The sequence below is a fragment of the Ursus arctos genome, unplaced genomic scaffold (genome assembly GCF_023065955.2).
Source record: "Ursus arctos isolate Adak ecotype North America unplaced genomic scaffold, UrsArc2.0 scaffold_12, whole genome shotgun sequence".
Taxonomy (NCBI): Eukaryota; Metazoa; Chordata; class Mammalia; order Carnivora; family Ursidae; genus Ursus; species Ursus arctos.
This window is the reverse complement of record NW_026622786.1, coordinates 35,971,055-35,995,584: the sequence shown is the minus strand read 5'-3', so window position 1 is coordinate 35,995,584 and position 24,530 is coordinate 35,971,055. Positions and strand designations below refer to the sequence as shown.

Here is a 24,530-nt window from a genome sequence, read left to right as displayed (position 1 = left end):
TGTTTGTTAAAACCTTAATTTTATTGTCTGTATAGTTAACAGTCTGAAAGAAAACTCAGTGTTATAAACTATAAATGTAGGTGATACAACATATCTAAATTCTTTTTGATTCTGAGTAAACTCTATTTAAAGTAACCACATATCAAATTTTATTTTAATTGATGAAAAGCCTGGTTCTGCTTTTTAACGAGACTTCTTTAAATGTAATGCCACTATTTTCTTATGCCTCGCTGAATGTGAAACATGCTTCCCATAATCTTTAGAAAATGACACAGTACAAAAATCATCCAGGCTTGAAAAAAATTTATCTAAAGAGTATGTCGATCTTCTTCGTGATTGATAAATGCATCAGTCTATCCAGAAATGCACTTGATCTCACCACTTGAAGTAATGTTTCTATAAAAATTGGTACATATAAAAAAAGGTATTTTAGGTATTTACTTCCTATTGAAATACTTGAAACTTCCAAAAAAATAGCACTACAATTGAAAAACTTTTATTGTTAATAGCATATTTCCATCTCTGCTTTTTAAAAGTAATGGAAATAGGCAGAATTATAATTTAAATAAAAACAATGATAGCATAAAATTTTTAAAGGTGTAAAATTAGTCAAACTTTGTTAAAATAAAAAGACAAATCAGGCTAATGGCCCACTTGTTCCAAAGAGCATTAAAGACAGAACTGGCACATATATACACACACACACACACACACACACAACATTTCGTCCTAGTTATTTCAACTTGTACAATGGTCCTCATTAAAAGAGAATGAAAAGTACAGAAAAATATTTTTAAAATCTCACCAAATTACACACAATCGCAGGCTTTTGCTGAGATTTTTCTGTAGGAATGAAAACGATAAGCAAAGATTGTGAAAATCCTAAGAAAACAGTATTAATTAGTAAGGATAATAAGAAATGTATTTTGGCAAATTGAGATCTTAGGTGGCTCAAATTCCCTTAGATGTTCCTCCGCATCAGAAGGGGACTCTCTGTAAGCGTCTATAAGCTCAAGAAAGTGGGAGATTCTTTTCAGTACACTAGCAGTTTTCCGGTCAGTGATTGGCTTTATCATCATATAGATGTAGCTTAATCTGAAAATTACTGCTGAATAGTTGGAAAGGACTATTAGACTGTGAAAATTCTAGCACAAATGCACTGAGACATTATTCCCAGCCTCAGACTCTGTTCTCAAATACAGAAATGTCCCCTATTAGTCTTAAAACATAAAAAATGTGAAAACACTCGATACCTCAAAAACGCAAAGAATAGAAAACACTGAAAAGTACATGATCAACACGATTTTCTTTAGCTATCTGAAAGTACGCTTCTTTTGTCCTCAAAAAGTCTACTTACAAAGTATGCTTCCATAGCATTTTAAAAGACATATACCAAATGTTGTCATTATAGCAATTTTATAAAAAGATTGATCTCCTTTCAAATATTTTTTGTCATTATTAAAAAATTAAAAGGCTATAAACTGTCATTGGTGGGAAACGGCACGTGATCTCAAGGGAAGAAACATCTCACTAGAGTTTCCACAAGTTCCTCCTTCTTCTAACTGCAGCTCCGGTGGCAAAGGAGGAGCCCCGGGGTCCCCAGGTCTGGGAAGCGTAGTGGAAGAGAAGGTGGGATTTTCAGTTCTGCCGACTTCTAGAACAGGCAAATTCAGAGAAGACTCAGTAGAAAAAAAGGGCGCCGTGCTGGATTCTCCTTCGGGATGGTATATGACAGTGGATGCTCTCAGTTTTTCAGAGAAATTACTCTCATTTGAATTTGATCGAGAGAAGTTGTTGATGGCTCCTCCATCTGGGAAAGGCTCACAGCTGCTACATTTCAGTCCTACAATAAAATTATTCAGATGTAAATGAAAAAGTAACTTAAATTGAGCCCATACCCATCTTGTCAGTTTTTAAAGATTACAAGCGAGTTACCACACAACCAAGATTTAAACAGCAATTTATAAATTCTGTCATAATCCATTTCACGTTTCATTTGCTTTTCCCAACAACCATGAAGTATACCATTATTTTTATTTCCTAGATAAGGAAATAGTCTCAAGGAAGCTAAATGACATGCTACAATTCACATTTAATTTGTATCCTTATATACTTAACCATTGAATGACCTGGAAAAAATTAAGTAGCCCTTAAAGTTTTTCATAAAATAAGAAACAGCTGTCACAACTAATATTCTTTAGCATTCTGGCACAAAATGTATTACACAATAAAAAAAAAAACTTTAAACAGAGCGTATGTAAAATTCTGAGTTAATTAATACCAATTACAGATTCTTGAATCACAGGGTGTTAGAAGTGGAAGGGATTTCAGAGGTCCCGTGGGACAGCTCCTCACTAGTAGAGATGAAAAACTAGAGGCCCCAAACAGTTAAGTCATGCCCAACATTCCAGAACTACTTCATGGGAAAGTGAGAACTATAACCCAGTCTCCTCTTCACATTAAATAATGTCCTGGTTCTCAACCTAACAGTTTATTTAAATGACAGTGGTTGTTGCTCTGATCAAAGAATTTTACCATATCCAAGGGGTATAGCCAACAATTAGCCAGCCTCAGGGTAAAAGAACACCCACAAATTCTATCTTGCTGTTAGTCTCAGCAAATATTTCACCTAACTGTCTAGAGGCACAGAACCTTCTGAGTTGACAAATTTTATGTAAAATCTGCGAAGTCTATAAAGTACATTTATATGTCATTTTTTCCCCCACTAGCTTTTCAACTTCACAATACATTCAGCATTTCTGTTCCATGCTATAGGAACTATTTTCTTAAATATGGCTCAAGAGGGGAGACTTACAATGTGTCCCAATATGGACTTACAGAGTTTCTTAAGGGCAGAGCCCTAACTTACTCTTTTCTGTGTCCCCAGTGCCGAGAACAGCCGGAGTAGAGCTACAGCACATGCACATTTATCTTAAGTGCTCTAGAGAAAGGCCCAGGGAGAGAGAGAGATGGGGTTTGTGGGGAGAGGAGGATTTAAACAGTGCAGGCAATTCTCTGTAGTATTCCAATTAGTGATGTATGCTCCAGGGTGAGGGTGAAACACAGGAAATGAATTTGCTATGCCATTGATCAACTTCCGTTCCCATGCCTCTCTCATCATGCCAGACTGAGCGTGACTCTAGTGTTTTACATTATGGATAACTTATATAACATGATTCTTACAAGCATATGCTAACCACTTCATTCTGTGATCAACTGGGGGAAGAAGAACCATCTGAGTTGGACTTACTAAAAATACTTTGCCTATGTATTATTCATGTGTGATAGTGCATTTTCAGGGGTTACTTCTGAGTTGATCTTACATTCTGCAGACTTCAGAAACAAACTCATGTGTATCCTGGGATTTCATTAAAGTTTTGTATAAATGGTATTGTTAAATGAATATAAATATAGAACACTGATATTCCACTTTTCCAATGAAATGACATAAGGTAAAAAAAAAAAAACGTAAGTCAAATGTAATTCTGAAGCTGAAACTTTTTGAATAAAAATAAAATAGTCATTTCTGAGTTTTTTGTTTTGTATTTTACTTTTAAAAGCATTGTCACATTTAAATGAATTCTTGGATACCAAAACATCTTACCTTTCAGATGTTCTAGTTTTATATTTCTAAGTTTCAGTACTTCATCTGTAATCTTCTGAATCAGGAAGTTCTGTGTTTTTTCTCGCCGAATAGATTCAACCAATGTATCTAGTCCTTTGGGGTTTTCTTGTAAGTAGTCTAACAATTTTCCAGCCCTTTTTCTACTTGATGTTCGGCAAGAAATTTCTTCAGTGTCTTCTCTACTGAGTATTTTTTTTGCACGTAGATGATCAAAATGTCTCTCAGCTATGATTTTTTCACACAGGTATACACGCAGATTTTCTAAAGCCTAAAAGACATCAAACTGTGCTTCAGTGCCTTTTTTTTTTTTTTTTAAACACTTGAAATCACATGGGTGACTGATTATTAGTTAGGAATCTTAACTGGTGAGAGAAAACGTACTGAAGTCAGGAGGCTCAGGCCTACTAAAATCCATGTTATTAAGAAGAAGGGCCAAGAAGACAGAAGTAGGTCCTAGACTAAACATTCCTCGCAGCTTCTGTTGTGCTTTAATCTCATTTTCACGCCTATAAACCAAGACCAGGCTGTTGTGAGGAGGAAGCTGGTCAAATTTAGAGGGCACAGGTCCATGGAAATAGGGAGATATGCTCAGGGCCTCCACCTTCAGGGATAAAGATGAGAGCGGAGGCTTCCATACATTTTAGTTACCCATTTAACAAGGAATCCAGGATTAGTCAGGACCAAAGAGGATAACTTAGTGAGGCCGCATAATTTATAACTTTCTTATGTTTATTAATTTTCCATTTTCCTAGAGTAAAACCATAAGAGTGTCTATCCTAGAGTAAGAGTGTTTTTCCTAGAGTAAAACCATAGGAGTCCATAATGTGTCTATCTTTGGAATCAGTTGGAAAGACTATACCCTAACTCAACGAGTCAACTGGTAGAAGGGAAGTGGGAGTGGGATGGGGGAGTATGCTAAAGAAATAATGAATGCTGCAAGAAATTAAAGAAATGAAGAAAAGAAAATCACAGAAAACAGGCTTAGATATGAGGTCTGAAAACAGGAGCGTAATTAGCAGAAAGCTGGTGTGGGTCCCAATAAATAGCATTAATAATTTCGTATCAGTGACTGTATCCTATCTCTTCCATTTATTAGATATGTGATCGTGGGTAAGCAACTTAACTCCTCGGTGCCTCAGTTTCCTTATCTGAGTATTAAGAGGAATAAAATAATATATGTAAAGTACTTAGAAAAGTGCCTGGTACATAGTAAGTCGTCAACAAATGTTAGTGATGAAGACAATGATGACTAATTTGACTTGCATTTATCATGATGAGCTAAAGGCAATGGAAGATCTTAGAAGTATCCGAGTACATGGTGGCAGGAAAGTAGGCTGGGTGAAGGGTTCCTATAGTTCTCAGTCCACTGAACTCCCACATTCATGTATTTATTCATACAACAAACATTTCATATATCTAAATACCTAATATGCCAAGTGCTGAGCATACAAAGATGAGCAAGACTTGAATCCTGTACATAAAGGGCACATGGTCTAGTTGGAGATTACATATCAGACACAACCAATAATTATAAGACAATGTGATATGGTCCAGAAAAAAACCCCACAGGTACTGAGGAAGCACAGAGTAAACAACTAACTACACCTCCATGACCTGGGAAATTTGCAGAGGCTACACTTGTAGCATGAAGGTGCACAGAGGGGAATACTAACAAGTCTGGGGTAGTTGGGATGCAGGGTGCATGTGAGACAGTAGTTAAGAAATGAACCTGGAAAGGAAAACGGGTTGGATTATGGAAGAATTTTTATAACACGTTAAGGAACATACATTTCCCTGCAGCCAAAAGAGTTATCAAAGGTTTACAAATAAGAAGCAATAAAAAAAAGTTTGCAGAGGACTAGGGGAGCAAAAATTGGGAGACCCATAAGAAGACTGTCACAATATTTTACATAAGCTATGTTGAGTGCATGGATTTTTTTTTTTAAAGATTTTATTTATTTATTTATTCGACAGAGATAGAGACAGCCAGTGAGAGAGGGAACACAAGCAGGGGGAGTGGGAGAGGAAGAAGCAGGCTCATAGCAGAGGAGCCTGATGTGGGGCTTGATCCCATTACGCAGGGATCACGCCCTGAGCCGAAGGCAGACGCTTAACCGCTGTGCCACCCAGGCGCCCCGAGTGCATGGATTTAAGCTGTGGGGATGGAGAGAGAGAATAGATTTAAAGCTCAACTCCTTGAAAAAACTTCATCCGTTGTCAACTCTACCATTTATATGCTGATGATCCCCAAACTTGTGTATGTGATCAAGACTTTTTCCACCTAGACATCCCAAAGGTACTTTAAATTTACCTTGTCCAAAACCAAATTTGTTATCTTTGCCTGTCCTTTCCCTCTGATATTGTTAACTCATTTGGGAGTACCACCATCCATCCGATCATGCGATAAACCTACAATTCATCCTCCACTTCCTCTCTTTTGCTCACCTGCCACATCTGATCGCCCACCCACCAAGTCCTGCCAATTTACCCCTTATGTTTATCTAATCGGCCCCTTCACTTCATTTCTATTATTAGCGTTGCCTTAGCTCAGGTCTTCACCATATGTTGCATGGACTATTAACAAACAAGACACCTAGCTGTACTTCCTATTTCTTTTCTCCTGCTCAAATTTCTCCTTCACACATCTATCAGGTCTTCCAATTTTTCAAGAGAAAATGGAAATCTGGAGTGTTATGTGAATTCTACTAATATTGAAATATTGTCAGTTAATTTTGTAAAAATTTAAAACTTGGTGTGTTCCACCAACTTAAAAGATAGAGTTCCTCAACTTTGGCAGAATAGTACAGAGGTCAAGAGTGTGGCTCTGGATCAGGCCAACTTCAGTTCAGATCTTAAATCTGCCATATACTCCTGTAAGAGCTGGGGCAAGTAACTTAACCTCTCTAAGCTTCGGGTTACTTACGGAATAGTGATAAACAGCCTGCAGGACTGTTAGAAGGACTTAGTAGGACAGTGAATATGAAGACTCGACACAGTCTCTGATACACAGTAGGTGCCCAATAAATAACAGCTGTTTGATAATGGCAGACAGGGTACTTCATAATACGGATCCTGCCTACCTCTGGAGCGTAATCTATCACCACCTCTACCTGTCCTGGTACTTTATGTTCTACCTAAAAGCTGCTGTTTGTCACTATATAGTTCTTTGTGTTGTTACTTTGTCTGGTTTTCTCTTCTCAGACCCTAAGCCCCTATTTATCACTTACAGTGCAGCACAGCGGTCACTCCTTCAGGAAGCTTTGCTTGAACTCCCCAGATGGAGTGAGGCACCCCTCTCCTCTGTCCTTATAGCACCCTGTGCGATTATTTCACTTGTCTATATACCACGACTTCACTTCTTATCTCCCAATTCATTTCTACTCTGTGTCACTACTCTTTTCAGCCACCAAAAACCTCCTCACTGTCAAATCTCATACTTGTCAGTCTTCATCTTACCTCTCAGCAGCATGGACACAGCTGATCACTCACTCCCTCCTTGAAATACTGCTTTCTTGTCTTATATGAATACCACACTCTTTATTCCCACCTCTGTGGCTATCACCTTTCACTTTTTAAAACTCCCCTATGATCTCCCTTTTCTCTTTAGCTCTCAACTTCCAAGGTGAACTCATTCAATCCCACACTTATATTTCTAGCTCAGATCTCCTTTCTGATCTTCAGACTTGTAGGTCTAATTGCTGATTTAACATTTTCACTTACCAGTCTGATACCACTCTCTTTCTCCACTTGATCTTAGCCAAAAGGCCGAGAAGCGATACCACTCTCTTTCTCAACTCAATCCATCACCAAGTCCTATCATTTCTATTTCAAAAATGCATCTGGAATTCTCTTGTTCCATCCATTTCCATGGCTTTCAGCCTGATCCAAATCACCATCAGCTCTCAACTATATAAATTCTAAGAATCTCCTCACTGGTTTCCCTCTTCTTACTTTGGCTTTCCTTAGTCCATACAACAGGCAGAGGGATTAAAAATATAACATAATTCTTCAACAGACCCCCTACTACACTTGGGAAAAAAAATCCTAACACTTTATTACCACCTGTAAGACCCTTCATGAACTGGCTCTAGCCCACCTTTGTAACTTCACCTCAGGGCACCCTCTGCCTGTTTCCAATTTCCCCAAGTCACAAAGGTCTTGCCTGTTTTAGGTCCTTTGCAAATTCTATTCTGCCTAGATTATTCCCCCAGTTCTGTCAAATTCTTCGCAACCAGTTTACATGTAACCTTCCCTGACCATTCTATGTCAAGTAGATTCTCCCTGCTACTGTCTCAGTACCTGTTTGTCTCCTTCATAGTACTTACCATAATTTGTAATCATATATTTGTTTTCAACCCTAATGACCTATATGTTTGAAGCAGGCAAAAACCAGGCATGTTTTGTTCAACTCTGTATATCCTGCACTTAGCAGAGTGTCAAGTAGATAGTGTTTCAGATAAACGGAAAATTCACTGCACTTATACTGTAATTTGAAATTATTAATTTATGTCTGTCTACCTCCTCCCAAGAAATCAAGTTCTTTTCAAACTGGGACTGTGTCTTAGTCTTTAATTTTTGAACTGTTAGAATCATGCATGCCTCACAGCAGTCTGTTAATCCATATTTATGAAACTGAACTAAATCCAACCCAAAAGATGAGGTAAACAACTAGAGTGGGTGGGTGGGGGAGCAGGAGGAGCATAGTGAAAAAGTGGGACTTTCCAGGATGTTGGGTGGTGGTATACTATCCATCAAGAAAGAGAATACCGCAGGGGACAGCAAGCAGCTTTGGGGAAGGGATGATAAAAAGTCCAGTTTTTGACAGGATGAGAAGTGTGCAGAATATAAAAGTGGATTTCCAGTAGATATTTGGAAATAAGTACCTAGAGTTGACAAAGAAGGAACTCCAAATATGTGTATAATTTTAAAACCTTCTGAGGTCATCAACCATTTTGAAAACAGATGAGAAAAATTTCTAAGAAAAAAAAATGTGCATATACTTTTTTCTTATAGACCTCCTGCAAACCACTCATGATTCTCCAAGGTCATGAATTTCTGGTATAGCTGTAAATTGAAATCATGGAGATAGATAATATCAATGAACTGATAGGAAAACATGAATGAAGACCTGGAAGACACTCTTCATAACTGTTTGTGTACAGGTTTTATATTTATGCTCACTTGTAACCTCTCACAGCCTTTTGTTATCAGCTGTAAAATGGGAATGACAATTATTTCCCTTAGAGGCTGCTGTAAAGATTAAATGGGAATATTGCCAATTGTGTGACAAAGAACCTGGAACACCACAGGCCTAGCTCTTAAAGTTCATGGTTCCACTGGCACAAATTTTATATAAGACAACACTCATTTATTCTATGGTAGTTATCAATGTCCCAGTCTTATCTCAAATAGAATATAAAGCAGAGGCCTGATTGTCCTTTTTTTGTATCTTTCTAGGCCCAAGAACAGTACTTTCCATATATTAAGTGCTCCATAAAAATCTGCTGAATGAAGAAACTAAGGCAGAAATCCCAATCATATCCAGTTTCCTTCTGCTAATGAGTCACACCAATTGTAATTATGTAATTATGAGTACAGTGTAATAAACCTTCCAAGGGAGGGAAAGGGGAAGAATTTAAGGTAGATGAACATTTAAAAAGCTGCTGTCTTGTCCAGTTCACAAACATGATTCTGTGTACGTATTAAGGTGTTAAACTGGAACTCATTTTCTGTTGAGTTTCTGTGTTTAAGTTACATGAAGTTATTTCAGTGGTACCCATATAGGTCTTATATGGCAAAACAAGTAATTAAAAGCAAAAGAAACAAGAAATAACTTAACAAGTAAGTATTAAGATTTGGGCAGTTCTGCAGCGTCCAAGCAACAGACCATAATTTAGGTACTGAATATTTTCAGCATTTACCTGTAAGTTAATTTTCGGCTACACCCCCCCCCCCCAATTTAAATATGTGGGCGTCTGCTTACTAGGGGAATTCCAGGTTGTGCTTTCAGCTGTTGAGCTTCCCCCAACCCCCCTTATAAAAGAGTTTCACATATTTGCTCCACTGCTTGGATCCTTTAACTGGCCCAGTTTTTGCTCCAGGTTGAGCCAGCAGCCTAAGGATTCTGACTCAAGAATGAACCTGGGCAGAGGATTCCCAACAACGCAGCCCCAAAGCGCAGGGGTAAAAATCACCGGGGGATGAGTGATGAGTGGGCAAGAAGCTGACTGCGAAGAAACGCTCCACTGGACAAGGTTTCAGGAACCCAAGTCCTGCTTTTAGCGATTTTAAACGTGGATTAACAGGTTACGAGGGATCACTTCCACCAAGGTACCTCGGGTGCCGTCCTGCGGTGCCTGGACCTTCCGCTTCTTCCACCCCAAGGCTCCTCTTCCGACGCGGACTCCCACTCCGGGTTTCCGCTTTCCTCGCCCGCCGGGCCGCTGCCTGCTCCTGCCCACCCTCGACCCCCTGCCCTGGACGGCGCCTGGACAAGGCTGTGCTACTCACGTCCTTCTTCACTTCTGTCAGGTCCTCCTCGGTGAGGGACGGCGCGGTGGGCTCCATGGCGGAGGAGGGAGTTAGCGCTTCTTCCGGGTCCGGGAGCTCCTGCAGCACCGCCCGGCCAGGCTGGGGACTTCGGCCTCCGGGTTAAGGGGGAGAAGGGCAGGAGGAACGAGTCGAGAGGAAGAGGACTGCCCCTTCGAAAACAGAGGGGCTTAGGGACGAAACCGTAGAGCTTCCGGCTCCGCCTCTGGGGCCGAGGGCACTGCAGACCTATGCGTCCCAAAACTGGGTTCCGTGTCGCTCTCCTTCCTCTCCAGGAGGCTTAGGCGCAGGCCCCGCCCCTCGACGAGCCTGGGCGAGCCTTGGAACCCGCCCCATCTCAGACGGAACCAATCGGTGCCGGCCAGTGGGCCTAGCCTGTCCCTGCCCCCCGGCCGGATCCTTTCAGGAGTGGCTCCGCCCACAGTCCCCGCACCTTATTTGCGAGGAGCAGCCGGTTGGCCTCCCGGTAAGGGCTCGTTTCCGTAGGTGGGGCCCGTTGCTCCTCCCGGCGCACGCCCCGCCTTCGCAGGCTGCTCACCGGTGGAGGCGGGTCTCTGCCTGTCAGTACTTCTGGGTTCCGCCCCTTTTCCCAAACCCTGCCCTGCAATTTCCGGGTGCTGTGTTAGCCTACTGAAGTGTTAGGTTATTTGCTCACGTGCAGATACCGGCGCATGCACATATACAACACACACGCAGCTTAACTCCAATAGTAAAGAAATTTTTGAAAGAGAGAAACCACCTATAATCCCCTCGTTTTAATACCTAATTTAACGTCTGCATACTTTTTGGTCGCTGTTTTTTATAATCCTGTTTCCTTATTTGTTCATCTGTGTGATCATATGTCTGGCTTACAGGGCTGCTGTGAGAATTAGATGATACTATGTATGTAAGGTTCTTAGAGGTACTTGGCACACAGTATGAACTCAATGTATTATTATCTTGTATTACTCAAACATTTATTGAGTCCTTACTAATATGTCCTAGTCATCTTATCCTGGAAGAGTTCTACTTTTATGGAGGAGACTGATAAACAGACAACTCTTCCCAGAATGTTATCTAACTACTAATAGAGGTGTATACAAAACAACATAAATAATGAATAACGTGGGTGAGAAGTTCAAAACATGGCCTGGGCACAAGACATGTTTGGGCAACATGATAAATAAGCTGGATGGTATCTGAAAAGCTGGATGGTATCTGAAATGGTAGATAGAAATGACAAGAGGAACAAAGTCAAACTTGGGAACTCCAACATTTTTTAAAAGTAAACTCTACACCCAACATGAGGCTCAAACTCACAACCCGGTATCAAGAGTTGAACGCTCTACCTACTGAGCCAGCCAGTTAGACACCTCTTGGGAACTCTAACATTTAAGGGAAGAGAAAGCAAAAAAAAAAAAAAAAAAAAAAAAAAAGAACAATGTTGCTAAAGCCACACCAATGTAGTTTTGATCAGGTTGCATCATAAGCTTCTGACATTTACATTACATCATATCTTTTCCTATGTTGATACACAGTCCAGTTTTTTCTGATTGCTTAATCTTCCCTCATCTTGGTATAACCCAATTTACTTAACCATTTGTGCTTTCATTTCACAAATATTTATTGAATGTCAACTATGTACCAGACAGTGTTCTAGGTGCAGGGGAAATAGCGATGAACAAAATAGATAAAAAATTCCTTCCTTCCTGGAATTTAAATTCTAGCATACATGTGTTTTGGGGCAGGGCAGAGAGACATTTGGAAAATGATATGTAAAGTTATTATGTTAGAAGATGATAAATACTAAGAGAAAATACAAAACAGGAAAGTAGAATGAGGGTATATGGAATGTTAACATTAAAGTTTTTTTATTCAAGTATAATTAACATACAGTGTTATATTAGTTTCAGGTGTACAATAAAATGATTCAACAATTCTCTACATTACTCAGCACTCAGCGCTGGAGTGGTAACATTTAAAACAGGGTGGTTAGTGAAGATCTCATGGAGAAGGGGAGATTTCAGTTACCACTTGAAGGAAGTGAGGGAATGAGTCATGTGGACATACAGAGAAAGATTAGGAGTAGAGGGAACAGCCAATGAAAAGTATCCAACGGGACTGGAAAGGAGCTGAGGTCCTCGTGTGCTATACTGTAAATGTGCGCTCTGACTTTACTCTGAGTCATACAGGTGTACTCTGAGTCAAATGGGAAGCCACTGGAGGGTTCTGAGCAGGGGAGTGACATGATCCGATTTATGATTTGAAAAAGGAACACTTTCACTGTTTCCTTGAGGGGAAAGAAGATGGAAAAGAGGAGACCAGTTAAGGTACTGTTCCCAAAATCCAGGCCCCAGGAGGTGGTGGCTCACGTCAGGGTTAGTAGCAGCAAGGATGGTGGGGACCTTTGGAAGAGAAGTGAGGACGCGGTTTCATTTCCTTTTTAAAAGGGTTACTCTGGCTGCTGAGAGTAGACCGTAGGTGTTAAGTGTGGACACAGAGACAGCTGGAGGCTACCACAGTGATCTAGGGGAAGATGAGGGTGGCGTGACCAGAGTGGGAGCAGTGGTGAGCACTCCCTCATGGTTACCTTGTTATTCCCAATTTGTCATTGTTATAATTTTGTCCCCCAATTTTTCATCTACATATTCTCCATCCTTTTTCCTTTTGAATTATCATTTCCTTTGCATAAATTCTCAGGAGTAGGAGTACAGAGCCCAAGGAAATGTCTTTTCATATATATATTTCCACAGCTTCTCTGCAACGTCTTGGTCCATCTGCGTGTGGAAATGAACTGTTTTACCACAACTATACAAGGTCTGCTCACGAAGGAGGGGATTCAGCATCCATCAAAGTAAAGTGATTTGAACGATGCCAATTTGACACATTCATATGGATAAAGCCATTAGGAAGTGGTGGTTGTTCTATTTTTTCTTTCTTTCTTTCTTTCTTTCTTTCTTTCTTTCTTTCTTTCTTTCTTTCTTTCTATTTTATTTTTTTTTTCTAGAGAGAGAGAGTGCATGTACATGTGTACCTGAGTTGGGGAGGAGAATAGGGGATGGAGGTGAGAAGCAGAGGGAGAGGGAGAGAGAGAATCTTAAGCAGGCTCCACACCAGCAGAGATCCCAACATGGGGCTCAGTCTCATGACCCTGAGATCGTGACCTGAGCCAAAATCAAGAGTTGGATGCTTAACTGACTGAACCACCCAGGTGCCCCTGTTGTTCTTTTCTTAAACAAAACATTTAAAACACACCAAACTATAAAGAAAAATATTACAAACATCTATATTTACTACCAAGATTTGACAAATATTGATATTTTGCCACATTGCCTTTTGTTACCACTATTGATTACCCAATATTAGTGGCAGACATCTCTGATTCTTGAGGCTTCTTTCATGACTCTTTATACATTTGACTTTCTCCTTGTTGTTGACCATTATCTCATTTCTGACACCTCCAACGTCCTTCTATCCTCAGTATGCAATTCTTTATTCATTAACTCAGCTAAAAAGTGAAGTGTCTGCTATGTGTCAGATATGGGAGTTATGGAGGCAGGATCAGGGATTGGGAGGGACTGAGTGAAGAGCTTAGGGATTTTTTAAAGCTGAGAGCTTACTATTTTGTTTTTGAGGCCATGTCTCAATGTTCCCAAGTCAACAGTCTGTGTCAAAGCAGCCATGTCTGAATATCATGTGCTTAATCACAGAGCTGGTTCATGGCAGGCCTTGCAGTTTCCAGTCCTGCTTTCTTTCTAGTGCACCATACTTCCTTCATAAGCAGACACACTTCCCCTTCTCTGCTAACCACATGGTCAGACCGTAATGAGGATTGGGCACCTTTTCCAGAAATAGCCCTGTCCATTCTTTACCTTGCAGTAATTTGACCTCTTCCCCACTCTCTCCAACCCCACCTCAAGTTCTAGGTGCACTGTCTCCTACTGTGAAATACAAGGCATCTGATAAATGTACCATGAAAGAAAGAGTTGAGGCACTACAAACACGAGACAGCATATCATGTTGGCTAAATATGAAGATGTTTGTCATCTGACAGACTTAGGCTGGTGTATTAGTTTCCTAGGGCTGCTGTAACGAATTACCACAAACCAGGTGACTTAAAACAACAGAAATGTATTCTCTCACAGTGCTAGAGGCTAAAAGTTCAAAATTGGCAGGGCCATGTCCCCTCTGAAGACTCTGGGGAGGACTGTTTCCTTGCCTCTTCGTAGCTTCTGGTTGTTGCCAGAAATCCTTGGCATCCCTTGGCTTTGGCAACATGACTCTAACATGTTTACCTGGCCTTCTCTGTTTTCCCACTGTCTCGTTGTCTCCAAACCCTCTTCTTATAACAACACTAATCATTGGATTTAAGCCCACTCTAATCTAGTATGGCGTTCTCTTAACTTGAATACATCTGTAAAGACATTATTTTCAAATAAGGTCACATTCCTGTGTTCCAGTGGACATGGATTTTGGGAAGACACTGTTTAACTTGGTACAGTTGGATTCTAGTTGATCTAGTACAGTTGCCAATTATCAGCTATATGACCTGGGAACAATTAATAAGTATTCAATAAAGATAGCTATTATAGGGATGCAGAGGGCGGGAACAGGAAACCATTCCTTTTTTTTTTTTTTTAAAGATTTTTTATTTATTTATTCGACAGAGATAGAGACAGCCAGCGAGAGAGGGAACACAAGCAGGGGGAGTGGGAGAGGAAGAAGCAGGCTCCCAGCGGAAGAGCCCGATGTGGGGCTCGATCCCGGAACGCCGGGATCATGCCCTGAGCTGAAGGCAGACGCCTAACAACTGCGCTACCCAGGCGCCCCAGGAAACCATTTCTGACAAGACAACATGAAAGAGGTGTATTTAGATTTTTTTAAAAAAGATTTTATTTATTTATTTGAGGTAGAGAGAGAGAGCATGAGCAGGGGGCAGAGGAAGAGGGAGAAGCAGGCTCCCTGCTGAGTAGGGGGCCCAACAGGGGGCTCGATCTCAGGACCCGGGATCATGACCTGAGCTGAAGGCAGACACTTAACCAACGGAGCCACCCAGGTGCCCTGAAAGAAGTGTATGTAAACTGGACCAGAGGACTTTAATAGGTGGTACTTTAACTGCTATTTATTGATTCCTCCCAAAACTTCCTACCAGATACCAGGTGTCGTGTTGAGCAATGAATTCTATTCCAAGTGATTGTGAATTAGGAATTTCCTGTCAATAGTTGGAGGAAAAAAGTGGCCAGTTCTGAGCCAGACACTCCTGGGTTTTCACGGCCAGACGCGATGGGTGGAATTCAGACAGTTCAGCTCAGGAACTTCATGAGTTTTCCAAGGTAGTCTGTCCCAGGAGTGGCTCTCCGTTTAGGAAGGAAAGACCAGGAGGATGCAGGGGGTAAGCACGGCCTGAGGAAATACTCGGAGGACATTCATAAGTATACCCCAAGACTAGGACATTGTTGGGGTTGTTGAGGAAACTTCATTTGGAAGGGATCAGTCCCTCTGCCTTGCCCTAGGAGGTTTGTTTAGAGAGTGAAGACTGGAATTTACTATTAGAGGCTTGCATGATTATGGGACAAAGTACCTTAAATATAGTTGAGGGGAGACGCTATCCTATATACTGGCCCAGAAATCTTGATGGAGGGGTTAGATCTCCCCATCATACAAATGCCTGGGAAGAAATGATCACTAGAGATTTATTTCATAGCCACTCTGAACCAAGCACAATACCTCTTCTATTGAGGTTTAATACCTATAACAGTCCTTCCAGGTCGGCTTTATTATACTCACTTCACAATGAGAATTCTGAGGTTTAGAAAGTAGTATTTGCCCAAGGCCACTCCACTACTAACTAGTAGAATCAGGATTCCAACAGGGCATGTCTGATTACAAGGCCAGTGTTCTTCACTACTAGCTGTAGACTGAGCTAACTGCTTTAGGATGTGGTGTGAGTCAGAGGAGCTAAGAACATTCCCTGGGGCAAGGGCAGATAGAATGCATTCAGGTCTGTTCTCTGTGCCTGAGGCAGGAAAAAGAAAAGCTAGGAAACTTACCAAGAGGCTGTCCAACCTCCTCAATGCGAAAGAGAACATCCCAAGATTGACAGGAAAGAGAGCATTCCGGTTCTGCTGCCTTTCAAGAGCTCCTGCCACGGCGAGGAAGCTAAGGAATGGGCCCTACATCAAGCCCCAGGGATGGAAGTGATGGAGCAGGACTCAGAAGGTGGCATCAACATAATTAAGCAGAAGCCAAAGCTCAGGAAAATCTAGTAAGAGGACTCCTTAGTCTATAGCGAGTTTCTACAAATGGACGCTCTTCTGGTGAATGAGGAGATGGTAACAAAACAGCTTCACATGAGTTCAGAGGTTCGTGGTGCTGTCAGATGGCACCTTGGAGTATACAGAAGGCATCTCGTAAAGGAGCATGCCTGATCCTGCTGAAGATCCACGAGGCATGAAGACCCGTGTGCAACAGTGAGGGGACTTACACACAGGTCGCAGAAGGAGAAAGAAGGCAGTGCTTGCAAACTCCAGCAGGGCTCTATCACAGCATAATTTGGGAAGGAGTGTCGAAGGCGTAGCTTATGAGTGCCCAGAGCGGAGCAATACCCAGGGCTTCTCAGAGCATTGTGTGAAAAACAGTGATCCAGAAGGCATTTAAAAAAAATTAATTTGTGGGTAACCCAGAACTGAGAACATAAAATACTTTTAATGACGGACTCAGGGTTAGCATGAACGCTATCAGGGACCAGCATAAGGTAAACAAAACAAAATAAAACAAAAACTGAACTTCTCTGGAGTGGATTGAGTTGAGAAACACTAAGTTTTCTTTCCTGCAAGGTGTTCAAGCATATCCCAGAGCACTTTTTCTGGGAGGGAATACGCAAGCTGGAAGGGAGAAGGTAAGGCGGTTTGCCTAGGGAAGTTTGACAGTGCTTCCAACTCTAAGCCTCTGGGGGACCATGTTCATACGCCAGAGCTACTCGAACCTTGAGAATCTTTGCTAAACTGAGGAAGGGGGCTGGTCTGAAGTTGTTTTTTTCTTTATCTTTCCCCTAATTTTTTAAATCCAGTTCCACTAGGATTTTTCCTTGGAAAGAGCTGGTTGTGACAGCACAACACATCAGATTTACTGTTTTTATTGTTTAATATTCAATCTATTGTTATTCAGCTAAATGGTAGCCTCCGTAAGGCCAGCGTTTTGTCGACTTTTTCAATGTTGCTTCTATCACAGTGCCTGCTATGTGGTAGGTTTTTGAAATGAATGTGTCTCCCCAAAACTCATGTGTTGAAATCCTGACCCTCAGTGAGAGTATTAGGAGGTGGGGCCTACGAGAGGTGATGAGGTCATGAGGGTGGAGCCCTCATGAATGGGGTTGGCGCCCTTGTGCAAGAGACCCCAGAGCGCTCCCTTGCTCTTTCTGCCAAGTGAAGATGTCATAAGAAGTTGGCAGTCTGCCACCTGGAAGAGGGCTCTCACCAGAACCGGGCCATGTTGGCACCCTGATCTCGGTCTTACATCTTCTAGAACTGTGACAAATAAATTTCCGATGTGTTTATAAGCCACTCGGTCAACGGTAATTTGTTAGAGCAGCCTTGATGGACTAAGTCAGTAGGTGTTCAATAAATACATGTGGAATGACTGGCTAACCGAGAGCTATTCAATGCATATAAAGTCTCAGTTAGGGAGGTGCCTGTGTGGCGTGGTCAGTTAAGCGTCTGACTCTTGGTTTCAGCTCAGGTCGTGATCTCAGGGTCATGAGATCCAGCCCCACGCAGGGCTCCGCACTCAGTGCAGAGTCTGCTTGAGATTCTCTCTCTCTTTCCCTGCCCCTCCCACTTGCTCTCTCTCTTAAGTTTCAGTTAATCAAGATGAATATGTTCTAGAGACCTGCTGTACAACCCTGTGCCTGTAGTTAGCAACGCAGTATCGTGCACCCAAAATTTTGTTAGGAGGGTAGATGCCATGTTAAGTGTTCTTACCACAACAGAATAATAGAAAGCAAAATAAAATAATCATTCTTCTTTACGTCGGCATACCTTTTCCATTATCCCCAACCGGTCCTGTGTGGCTCCTCTCAGCCGCCATCCTCACTTCTGTGACACACCAGGACGCAGCTAAAGGAGAATTCAGTGTTTTGTAACTTGTCCTGACCTTAGCTCTAGCCCACTTGCCTCGACCCATCCCTTGCCTGTCCTCCATCCTGACCTCCATCTTGTGGTCTCTGACTCACACCCCACTGTCTGGTTTTCAGCCTTACTCCACTTGGCCTTGAGTCATTCCTTAACCACTTACTGCTCAAGTTCAGGCAAGTTTCCTAACTGCTATATGCCCAAGGTTTCTCATCTACCCAGGAAAGAAGTTTCAATATGTGAAGAGCAGAGGAATAAAGGTGCAGTGTTGGGAAATACGAACATAAAACAATAAGAAGTAGCAGCCTCTCATCTCACAGATTGAGCGCGTGTACCGAGCTTAGTTTCCATACCAAGTGGGCAGTAGATGTTAGCAATTACCACTTTTGTTTTTCTGAGGCTTATTGTCATTATTAAGTCATCCTCCAGATCTGATGCTTGTCAGCACCTTCTTCGTGATGAGGACCTTGATTCCCCTCCGCCCCTATGTGGTTTCTCCCCCAGCTATGCTGCCTTGAGGAAACTCAGTCCTTAGGCTGCTTCTCCAGACGCTGGCTCTCCCTGGGCAGCACCCACACCCTCTGGACGACTTTCAGAACCGAACAAAACTTGATCCCATCTTTCTGATGGGACATTGAACAGCTACTGGGCCGTCAGTCATCTCAAGCCTCAAGCTGCTGAATGTGAGGATTAACCTGCAGCTCCGGACCATCTGGGCAATGAACCAGCTTCGCATGCCTTACACTGCTTGGTGTCGGCTCTCCCAACTCCCAGACAACCACTTGTGATGACCTGGGTTGCTGTCAAGATTAGCTTAGCTCTATCAACCATTCACAGTTCATGAGAATCTTTGCTGTTTAACTACAGACAGGTCCTACAGCAGTGAAAAGCGTGTCAACCCCTTTTAAATGGGAAGAGCATTTCACTCTTGTTTTGAGAGAAAAAAAAATTACCCCATTGTGCTTTTTCTATGTATGATTCTATTGACAAATGAATCTGTGTCTCTCGGTGTATATCTTATCAAGGGATCTTTGGTAAGCATATTACCAATTTCAGAAGGCCTGATTCAGGAAAAAGGCAGTGACAAGAATTGATTTGTATTTTAGGGAACGATCCCTCAGGCAGCAACATGGGGGCTGGGGTAGAGAAGAGTAAGACTAGAGCTCAGGAGGGAGAGCAGCTTGAAGGTTGAGGCCCCAAACTCATAAAATGGTGCCAGCAGTGGGGAGAGAGAGTGTGGGTTTGAGAGAACCAGCACGGTTTCCAGGCCCAGACGTAAGCAACACCCCAGCTCCATTTTCCATAAGAAATCCAGTTACACTTGGCACCTTGTGATGCTTAGGAATTTACTGACTGTTTGGGGATACTTAAGGTGAAAATCACACATCACCCCACAGCTTTCTCTTGTCTTCCAGTCTGACTCACATTCTCCAGCCTCCAAAGCCTAAGACCTTTCCTTGCTTGCTCAGAAAGGACATTTTGGTGTCCAACTTCTAAAAACTATCAGTAACTGGGGACTATGGTTTAATGATGTCTGCCCATACTATAATGTGAGCTCCAGAAGGGCACAGGTCTTTGTCTTATTTGCTGATGTATCTAAAGTGCTTATAACAGTGCTCGGTTTATAGTGATAAGTAAATACTTATTGAAACGGAATAAACAAAGTGTTGTTCAAGATGTTGAATGCTGCAGAAAAAATTCAAGTAGAATGAGAATGTAGAGAGTATCCCTGGTTAGGTTTATTAGGACAGGAGCTCACTGGTGACTTTAGGGAAAGTAATTTCAACAGAGTGTGTTGTGGAAGCCAAGACAAAATATTGCCATTGTCATTTTAAATTCACTTTTTGGAAAAGGTAGTGAAGGCACATGGTTTTAGGAGGTAAGGATATAAAGCCACAGCTTTAGACTAGTCTTCTGTAAGATATTTTGTTCATTTCTAATGTCTGGCTCATAGAAGTTAAAATATATTGGCCTATATTTGATGAAGATGATGGCTTGAGAAAAAAAATATGCCTGGAAAAACAGCTAGTTCCATTCTGCTTAAGAGAATTGGAGAGGGAGCACAGATAAGCAGGAAAGAATTTTCCATTTTCAGTAGGTAAATACAAAACAAAATATTTTGTTAATACATGTGAACATTTTGGGGTCAGGTTTCTTCTAAGGATACTTTCATGCTTGCTGACACAAAGTTGCTCTCTCATCTTTGCTCCATACCCTGATAGAACTGTTCCTTTTTTTTTTTTTTTAAAGATTTTATTTATTTATTTGACAGAGAGAGGGAGCACAGGCAGGGGGAGCAGTAGGCAGAGGGCAGAGGGAGAAGCAGGCTCCCCGCTGAGCAAGAAGCCTGACTGGGGCTCAATCCCAGGACCCTGGGATCCTGACCTGAGCTGAAGGCAGACGCTAACTGACTGAGCCACCCACGTGCCCCCTGATAGAGCTGGTCTATGTGTTTAGTGTTGTTTTACGTAATTATAAGTCACGCTCTAACTCCTAGAAGCACGCACCTGTTCTAGAAGTCAGGTCCTCTTCTAGAGGAATTTATAAACAATGCTGGAGTCAATCTGCATCTTAACCTGCCGTTGCTTTTCATTCCGAGGTATGGATGGAGGATTCTCTGAAGTCATCCTGACTGAGGCAGCAAATTGAGACTTAACTAACAAGCCACTCCAGTGTCCAGGCTTTACCACCTATGCCTACAGAAATTTAAATTTCCAGGGCGCCTGGGTGGTGCAGTTGTTAAGCGTCTGCCTTCAGCTCAGGGCGTGATCCCAGCGTTCTGGGATCGAGCCCCGTATCAGGCTCCTCCGCTAGGAGACTGCTTCTTCCTCTCCCACTCCCCCTGCTTGTGTTCCCTCTCTCGCTGGCTGTCTCTGTCAAATAAATAAATAAAATCTTTAAAAAAAAAAAGAAATTTAAATTTCCTTTTAAATATACAATTGTGATAGCTGGTACACCCTCCCCTTGGTTTGGGGGCTAGAAACTGTCCTCTGGCCTGAGGGTCCCCAGCACCATCTTATGTGAAAGCCAAGAGTCCCTTGTGTTCTTCTGCCCCAGTCTCCTTGTCACTAGGCTATATTGCTGCTGGTGACCCTCGTGAAATTGCCCCTCTGTGGGGCATAGCTATCTTCATGGGCCCTGCTACTGCTACCACCACTTTGGCCTCAGGGGAGGGGACACTGTTCTGTCCTTTGCTATCGAGGCTCAAGAACAGACAGACCCTTCCCTCAGGTTGTCACAGCATAGAACACACCTTGTTGTAACTTTTAGCAAGTATTTACCCCATGTAAAAATAACAGAAGGAAAGTTCAAAATTGAGCACACCTTAACAACTAACATGAGATTTGGCCTTAGAGCTTAGAGGCTTAGATCCATCGTGTGTCAGGTTGTGGTCCCCAGAAGCTGACTCAGAGGCACAGATATGGAGGCAAGTAGTTCACCTGGCAGATGACCTCAGGCAGCTCTGGTAAAAAACTGCAGAAGTCATTCGGGGAAGGGAAGGAAGACTAAATAGGGTGCATCGATGTGAAGATTTACCACTGTAGGGCAACTGGGGCTCAATCGCACCGGGAGACTTTGAGAGACAGTATAGAACAGGCGTGGTCAATATGATCGTTAGTCACACGTGGCTGCTGAGCATTTAAAATGTGTCTAATCGGAATTGAGCCATGCTCTGAATGTAAGATACACGTTGGATTTCTAACATAAAAAAAAAATTGTACCAAAAAAGTAAATTATCTCATTGATAATTTTTATATTGATTATATGTTGACATGACAATATTTTAGATACATGGGTTAAACAAATTATTTTATTAATTTCACCTGCCTCATATTACCTTTTTAAATGTTTCCACAAGAAAATGTAAGATTCCATGAGGATTGCGTGATAATTATAATCATTTACATTATTTTACTGTTGGACAGTAATGGTGTAGAACACGTCTCAGAATTGTCCTGAGGATTGAAGAAATTGGGTATATTTGTCCAGTTGCTCCCAGCCACCCCTGGCTGACACTCCCCTGGGGGTGTTATCTCCCTGGTACTTCTGGCTGCCATGTGCAGAGTGTGCTTCCAACCTCTAGGTAGGGGGCCAGGAAGACGTGGTGGGTGCCGAGGCATGCAGTGGGGGTACACTCCCTCATTTCTACCTCCCATAGGAAAGGCCGTCTTAACCAACAAACCTCACCTCCCAGACAGGAGGGTTTCACTTATGTTCATCCTCCGAATTTAGGCCTGACTCACCCCAGGGAAAAGGAAAAGCTATTTACTTATTTTCTCCCCTTCACTTAGCTTGAGGTCAGCTTACCTAAGAAATGATTGAAAGGACACCCCTTTAAGGGAAAAACATACCTTCATTGGTGGACATGAGGTCTGGCATTATGGTCTTCAAAAAACACAAGGAAGTGACATCTAATATCAGTACATTTCCCGAGATCTGGTCCCTTAGTCAACTCTGTAGCCGGACATCCGCGGTTTAGCCCCCCCTGGGCTGCACTGAGTCAAATCCAGCCGATCTTCCTGCTTTCTCCACTGGGTAAGGTCCCCTTGTCTGTCCTGTAGCCCTGCAGGAAACCACGTGAACAAGAACACAAAACTCCAGAGTAACAAGCATTATATTATGGGCACAATGCCTAATCCATATGGAATGGGATAATACTTGAAGGAATCGGTTCTGTGTTCTCACCCACCCCTCAACACCCACAATCCTTCCAACTCTGCACTCTCAGGTTTTCTTCACTTGCACCCTGAAGATGTTCCTCCCAGCCCAGAAAACTAGATATGAATCATCCAGGGCTTCTAGGGGAAGGCTGTTCCTCTTGAGGCAGAGAATAAAGGAGGCGAATTAGTAATGTGTAAGTTCAAAAGTCACTGATACGGGGGTGAGACAGAAAGAGCCGGCTGCATCGCTGCTGTAGTGCAAACAGAGCTCTGCCCCCAGACTAAAGATTCCACAGACTGGGGGTGGGGGGGTGGGGGGGTGGGGGGAGAGGTGAGGAGAGAGGAAGGACCTCAAGGCCAGAAAGTGAGAGCTGTGCTCCACTGGGACATGGCCCATGGCCCAGCAGCTCATACCCGTGGAGACCTCAGGCAGCTCAACTCCTAGAAGCATGCACCTAGATTAGGTGTCCTGTTCACCTGTTGTGAGGAATGCTCATTGGCTGCAGTCACGGTGATGATTAGCTGGGTCTGAACGCAGCCACCTGTGTGCCAGGATGTCCTTCAGCTGCTCTCCTTCCAATAGTTCAGAATATTTAAAATCTCCGGGATCAAAGACTTGATCACCTAGAGGGTCTTCATGGAGTTGTACCTGGGCAAGCAGTGCCTGGAACCAGCCAGAACTGGCCCCAAACCTGTCCACAAGGCAGGACGATGGTGGACACACACCTGCACTTTCCTAGAGTAGGAATATTTCTCCAAAGGAGTCCTCATGTTTGGAGCTACGTCCCTGTCCACAGTGAGGACAAATCTTACATTAATGTGCACAGCAGCGTCTCTACTTGTAGCCACCTCGTTTTACCCTCCCCACCACCCCGTCTATCGAAGAGACTTTCCACCATAAAGGAACACTTTGCTCAAATGTAAATCAATTAAAAAATACCAAGTATTCAAAAAAAAAAAAAAAAAAAAAGCCCAAGGTATGCCTTCACCTGGTGTCATCTTGTATCACATACCCCTGGGCTCCCTGGCCAGCGAACCATTTGAATGAATCAGAAATAGTCAGCGAGACAGGCAAAAGGCCGTGTGAGCTGGCCTCATAATTACCCATGGAAAAGTGTGTTCTGGGTGCATTCAGGATACACTACCTTGCTCTGTCGAGGTGGTTGGACTCAGTGGGTACATTCCAGGAGTTATTTTCTCAGGCCCCAGAATCAATGAAAGAGGAAGGTGGAAACTTGCCCACAGGATTTCTGTCACACTTGGCTTCTTTAGGCTAATTTAGGGCGGTGAACATTTCTCTGTCATTGACTCATGATTGCTGCTTTAGATCCACGACCCCTGGAAACAAGTGTTGAATGCCCTAGTGACCCAGCAAACATTTCACAGGGCGGCCTTTTCTATTTTACGCTCCCAGGGCTAGGTGATATTGGGTGAATGACAGAGAAAACAAATGGAAAATATCTGGACATTTGAAAAGAAATGACAATAAACTTTCTCAGATGTTGTCAGTCTGGAGTGCATACACCACCTGTTGACTAAGGTAAAGATGGTAAATGTCCTTTGGGGTGATTTTCAGCCACACACCCC

General features: G+C 42.5%; 1 protein-coding gene and 1 long non-coding RNA gene across 2 annotated transcripts; both read right to left on the bottom strand.

The window, feature by feature from the left end:
• BCL10 (BCL10 immune signaling adaptor) lies at positions 1 to 11,590 on the bottom strand. Its single transcript, XM_026497686.4, has 3 exons — positions 10,136 to 11,590; positions 3,605 to 3,893; positions 1 to 1,843 (listed from the first exon to the last, which is right to left on the bottom strand). Exons 1-3 carry the CDS (start codon positions 10,190 to 10,192, stop codon positions 1,485 to 1,487), a joined length of 705 nt encoding a protein of 234 aa, XP_026353471.1. The 5' UTR covers positions 10,193 to 11,590; the 3' UTR covers positions 1 to 1,484.
• Positions 11,591 to 17,284: 5,694 nt separating this feature from the next.
• Positions 17,285 to 23,913, bottom strand: LOC130543439 (uncharacterized). The gene is made up of 2 exons (XR_008958791.1): positions 22,635 to 23,913; positions 17,285 to 18,267 (listed from the first exon to the last, which is right to left on the bottom strand). It is a non-coding gene; the product is annotated as an uncharacterized LOC130543439 (long non-coding RNA).
• Between the last annotated feature and the right edge of the window lie 617 nt (positions 23,914 to 24,530).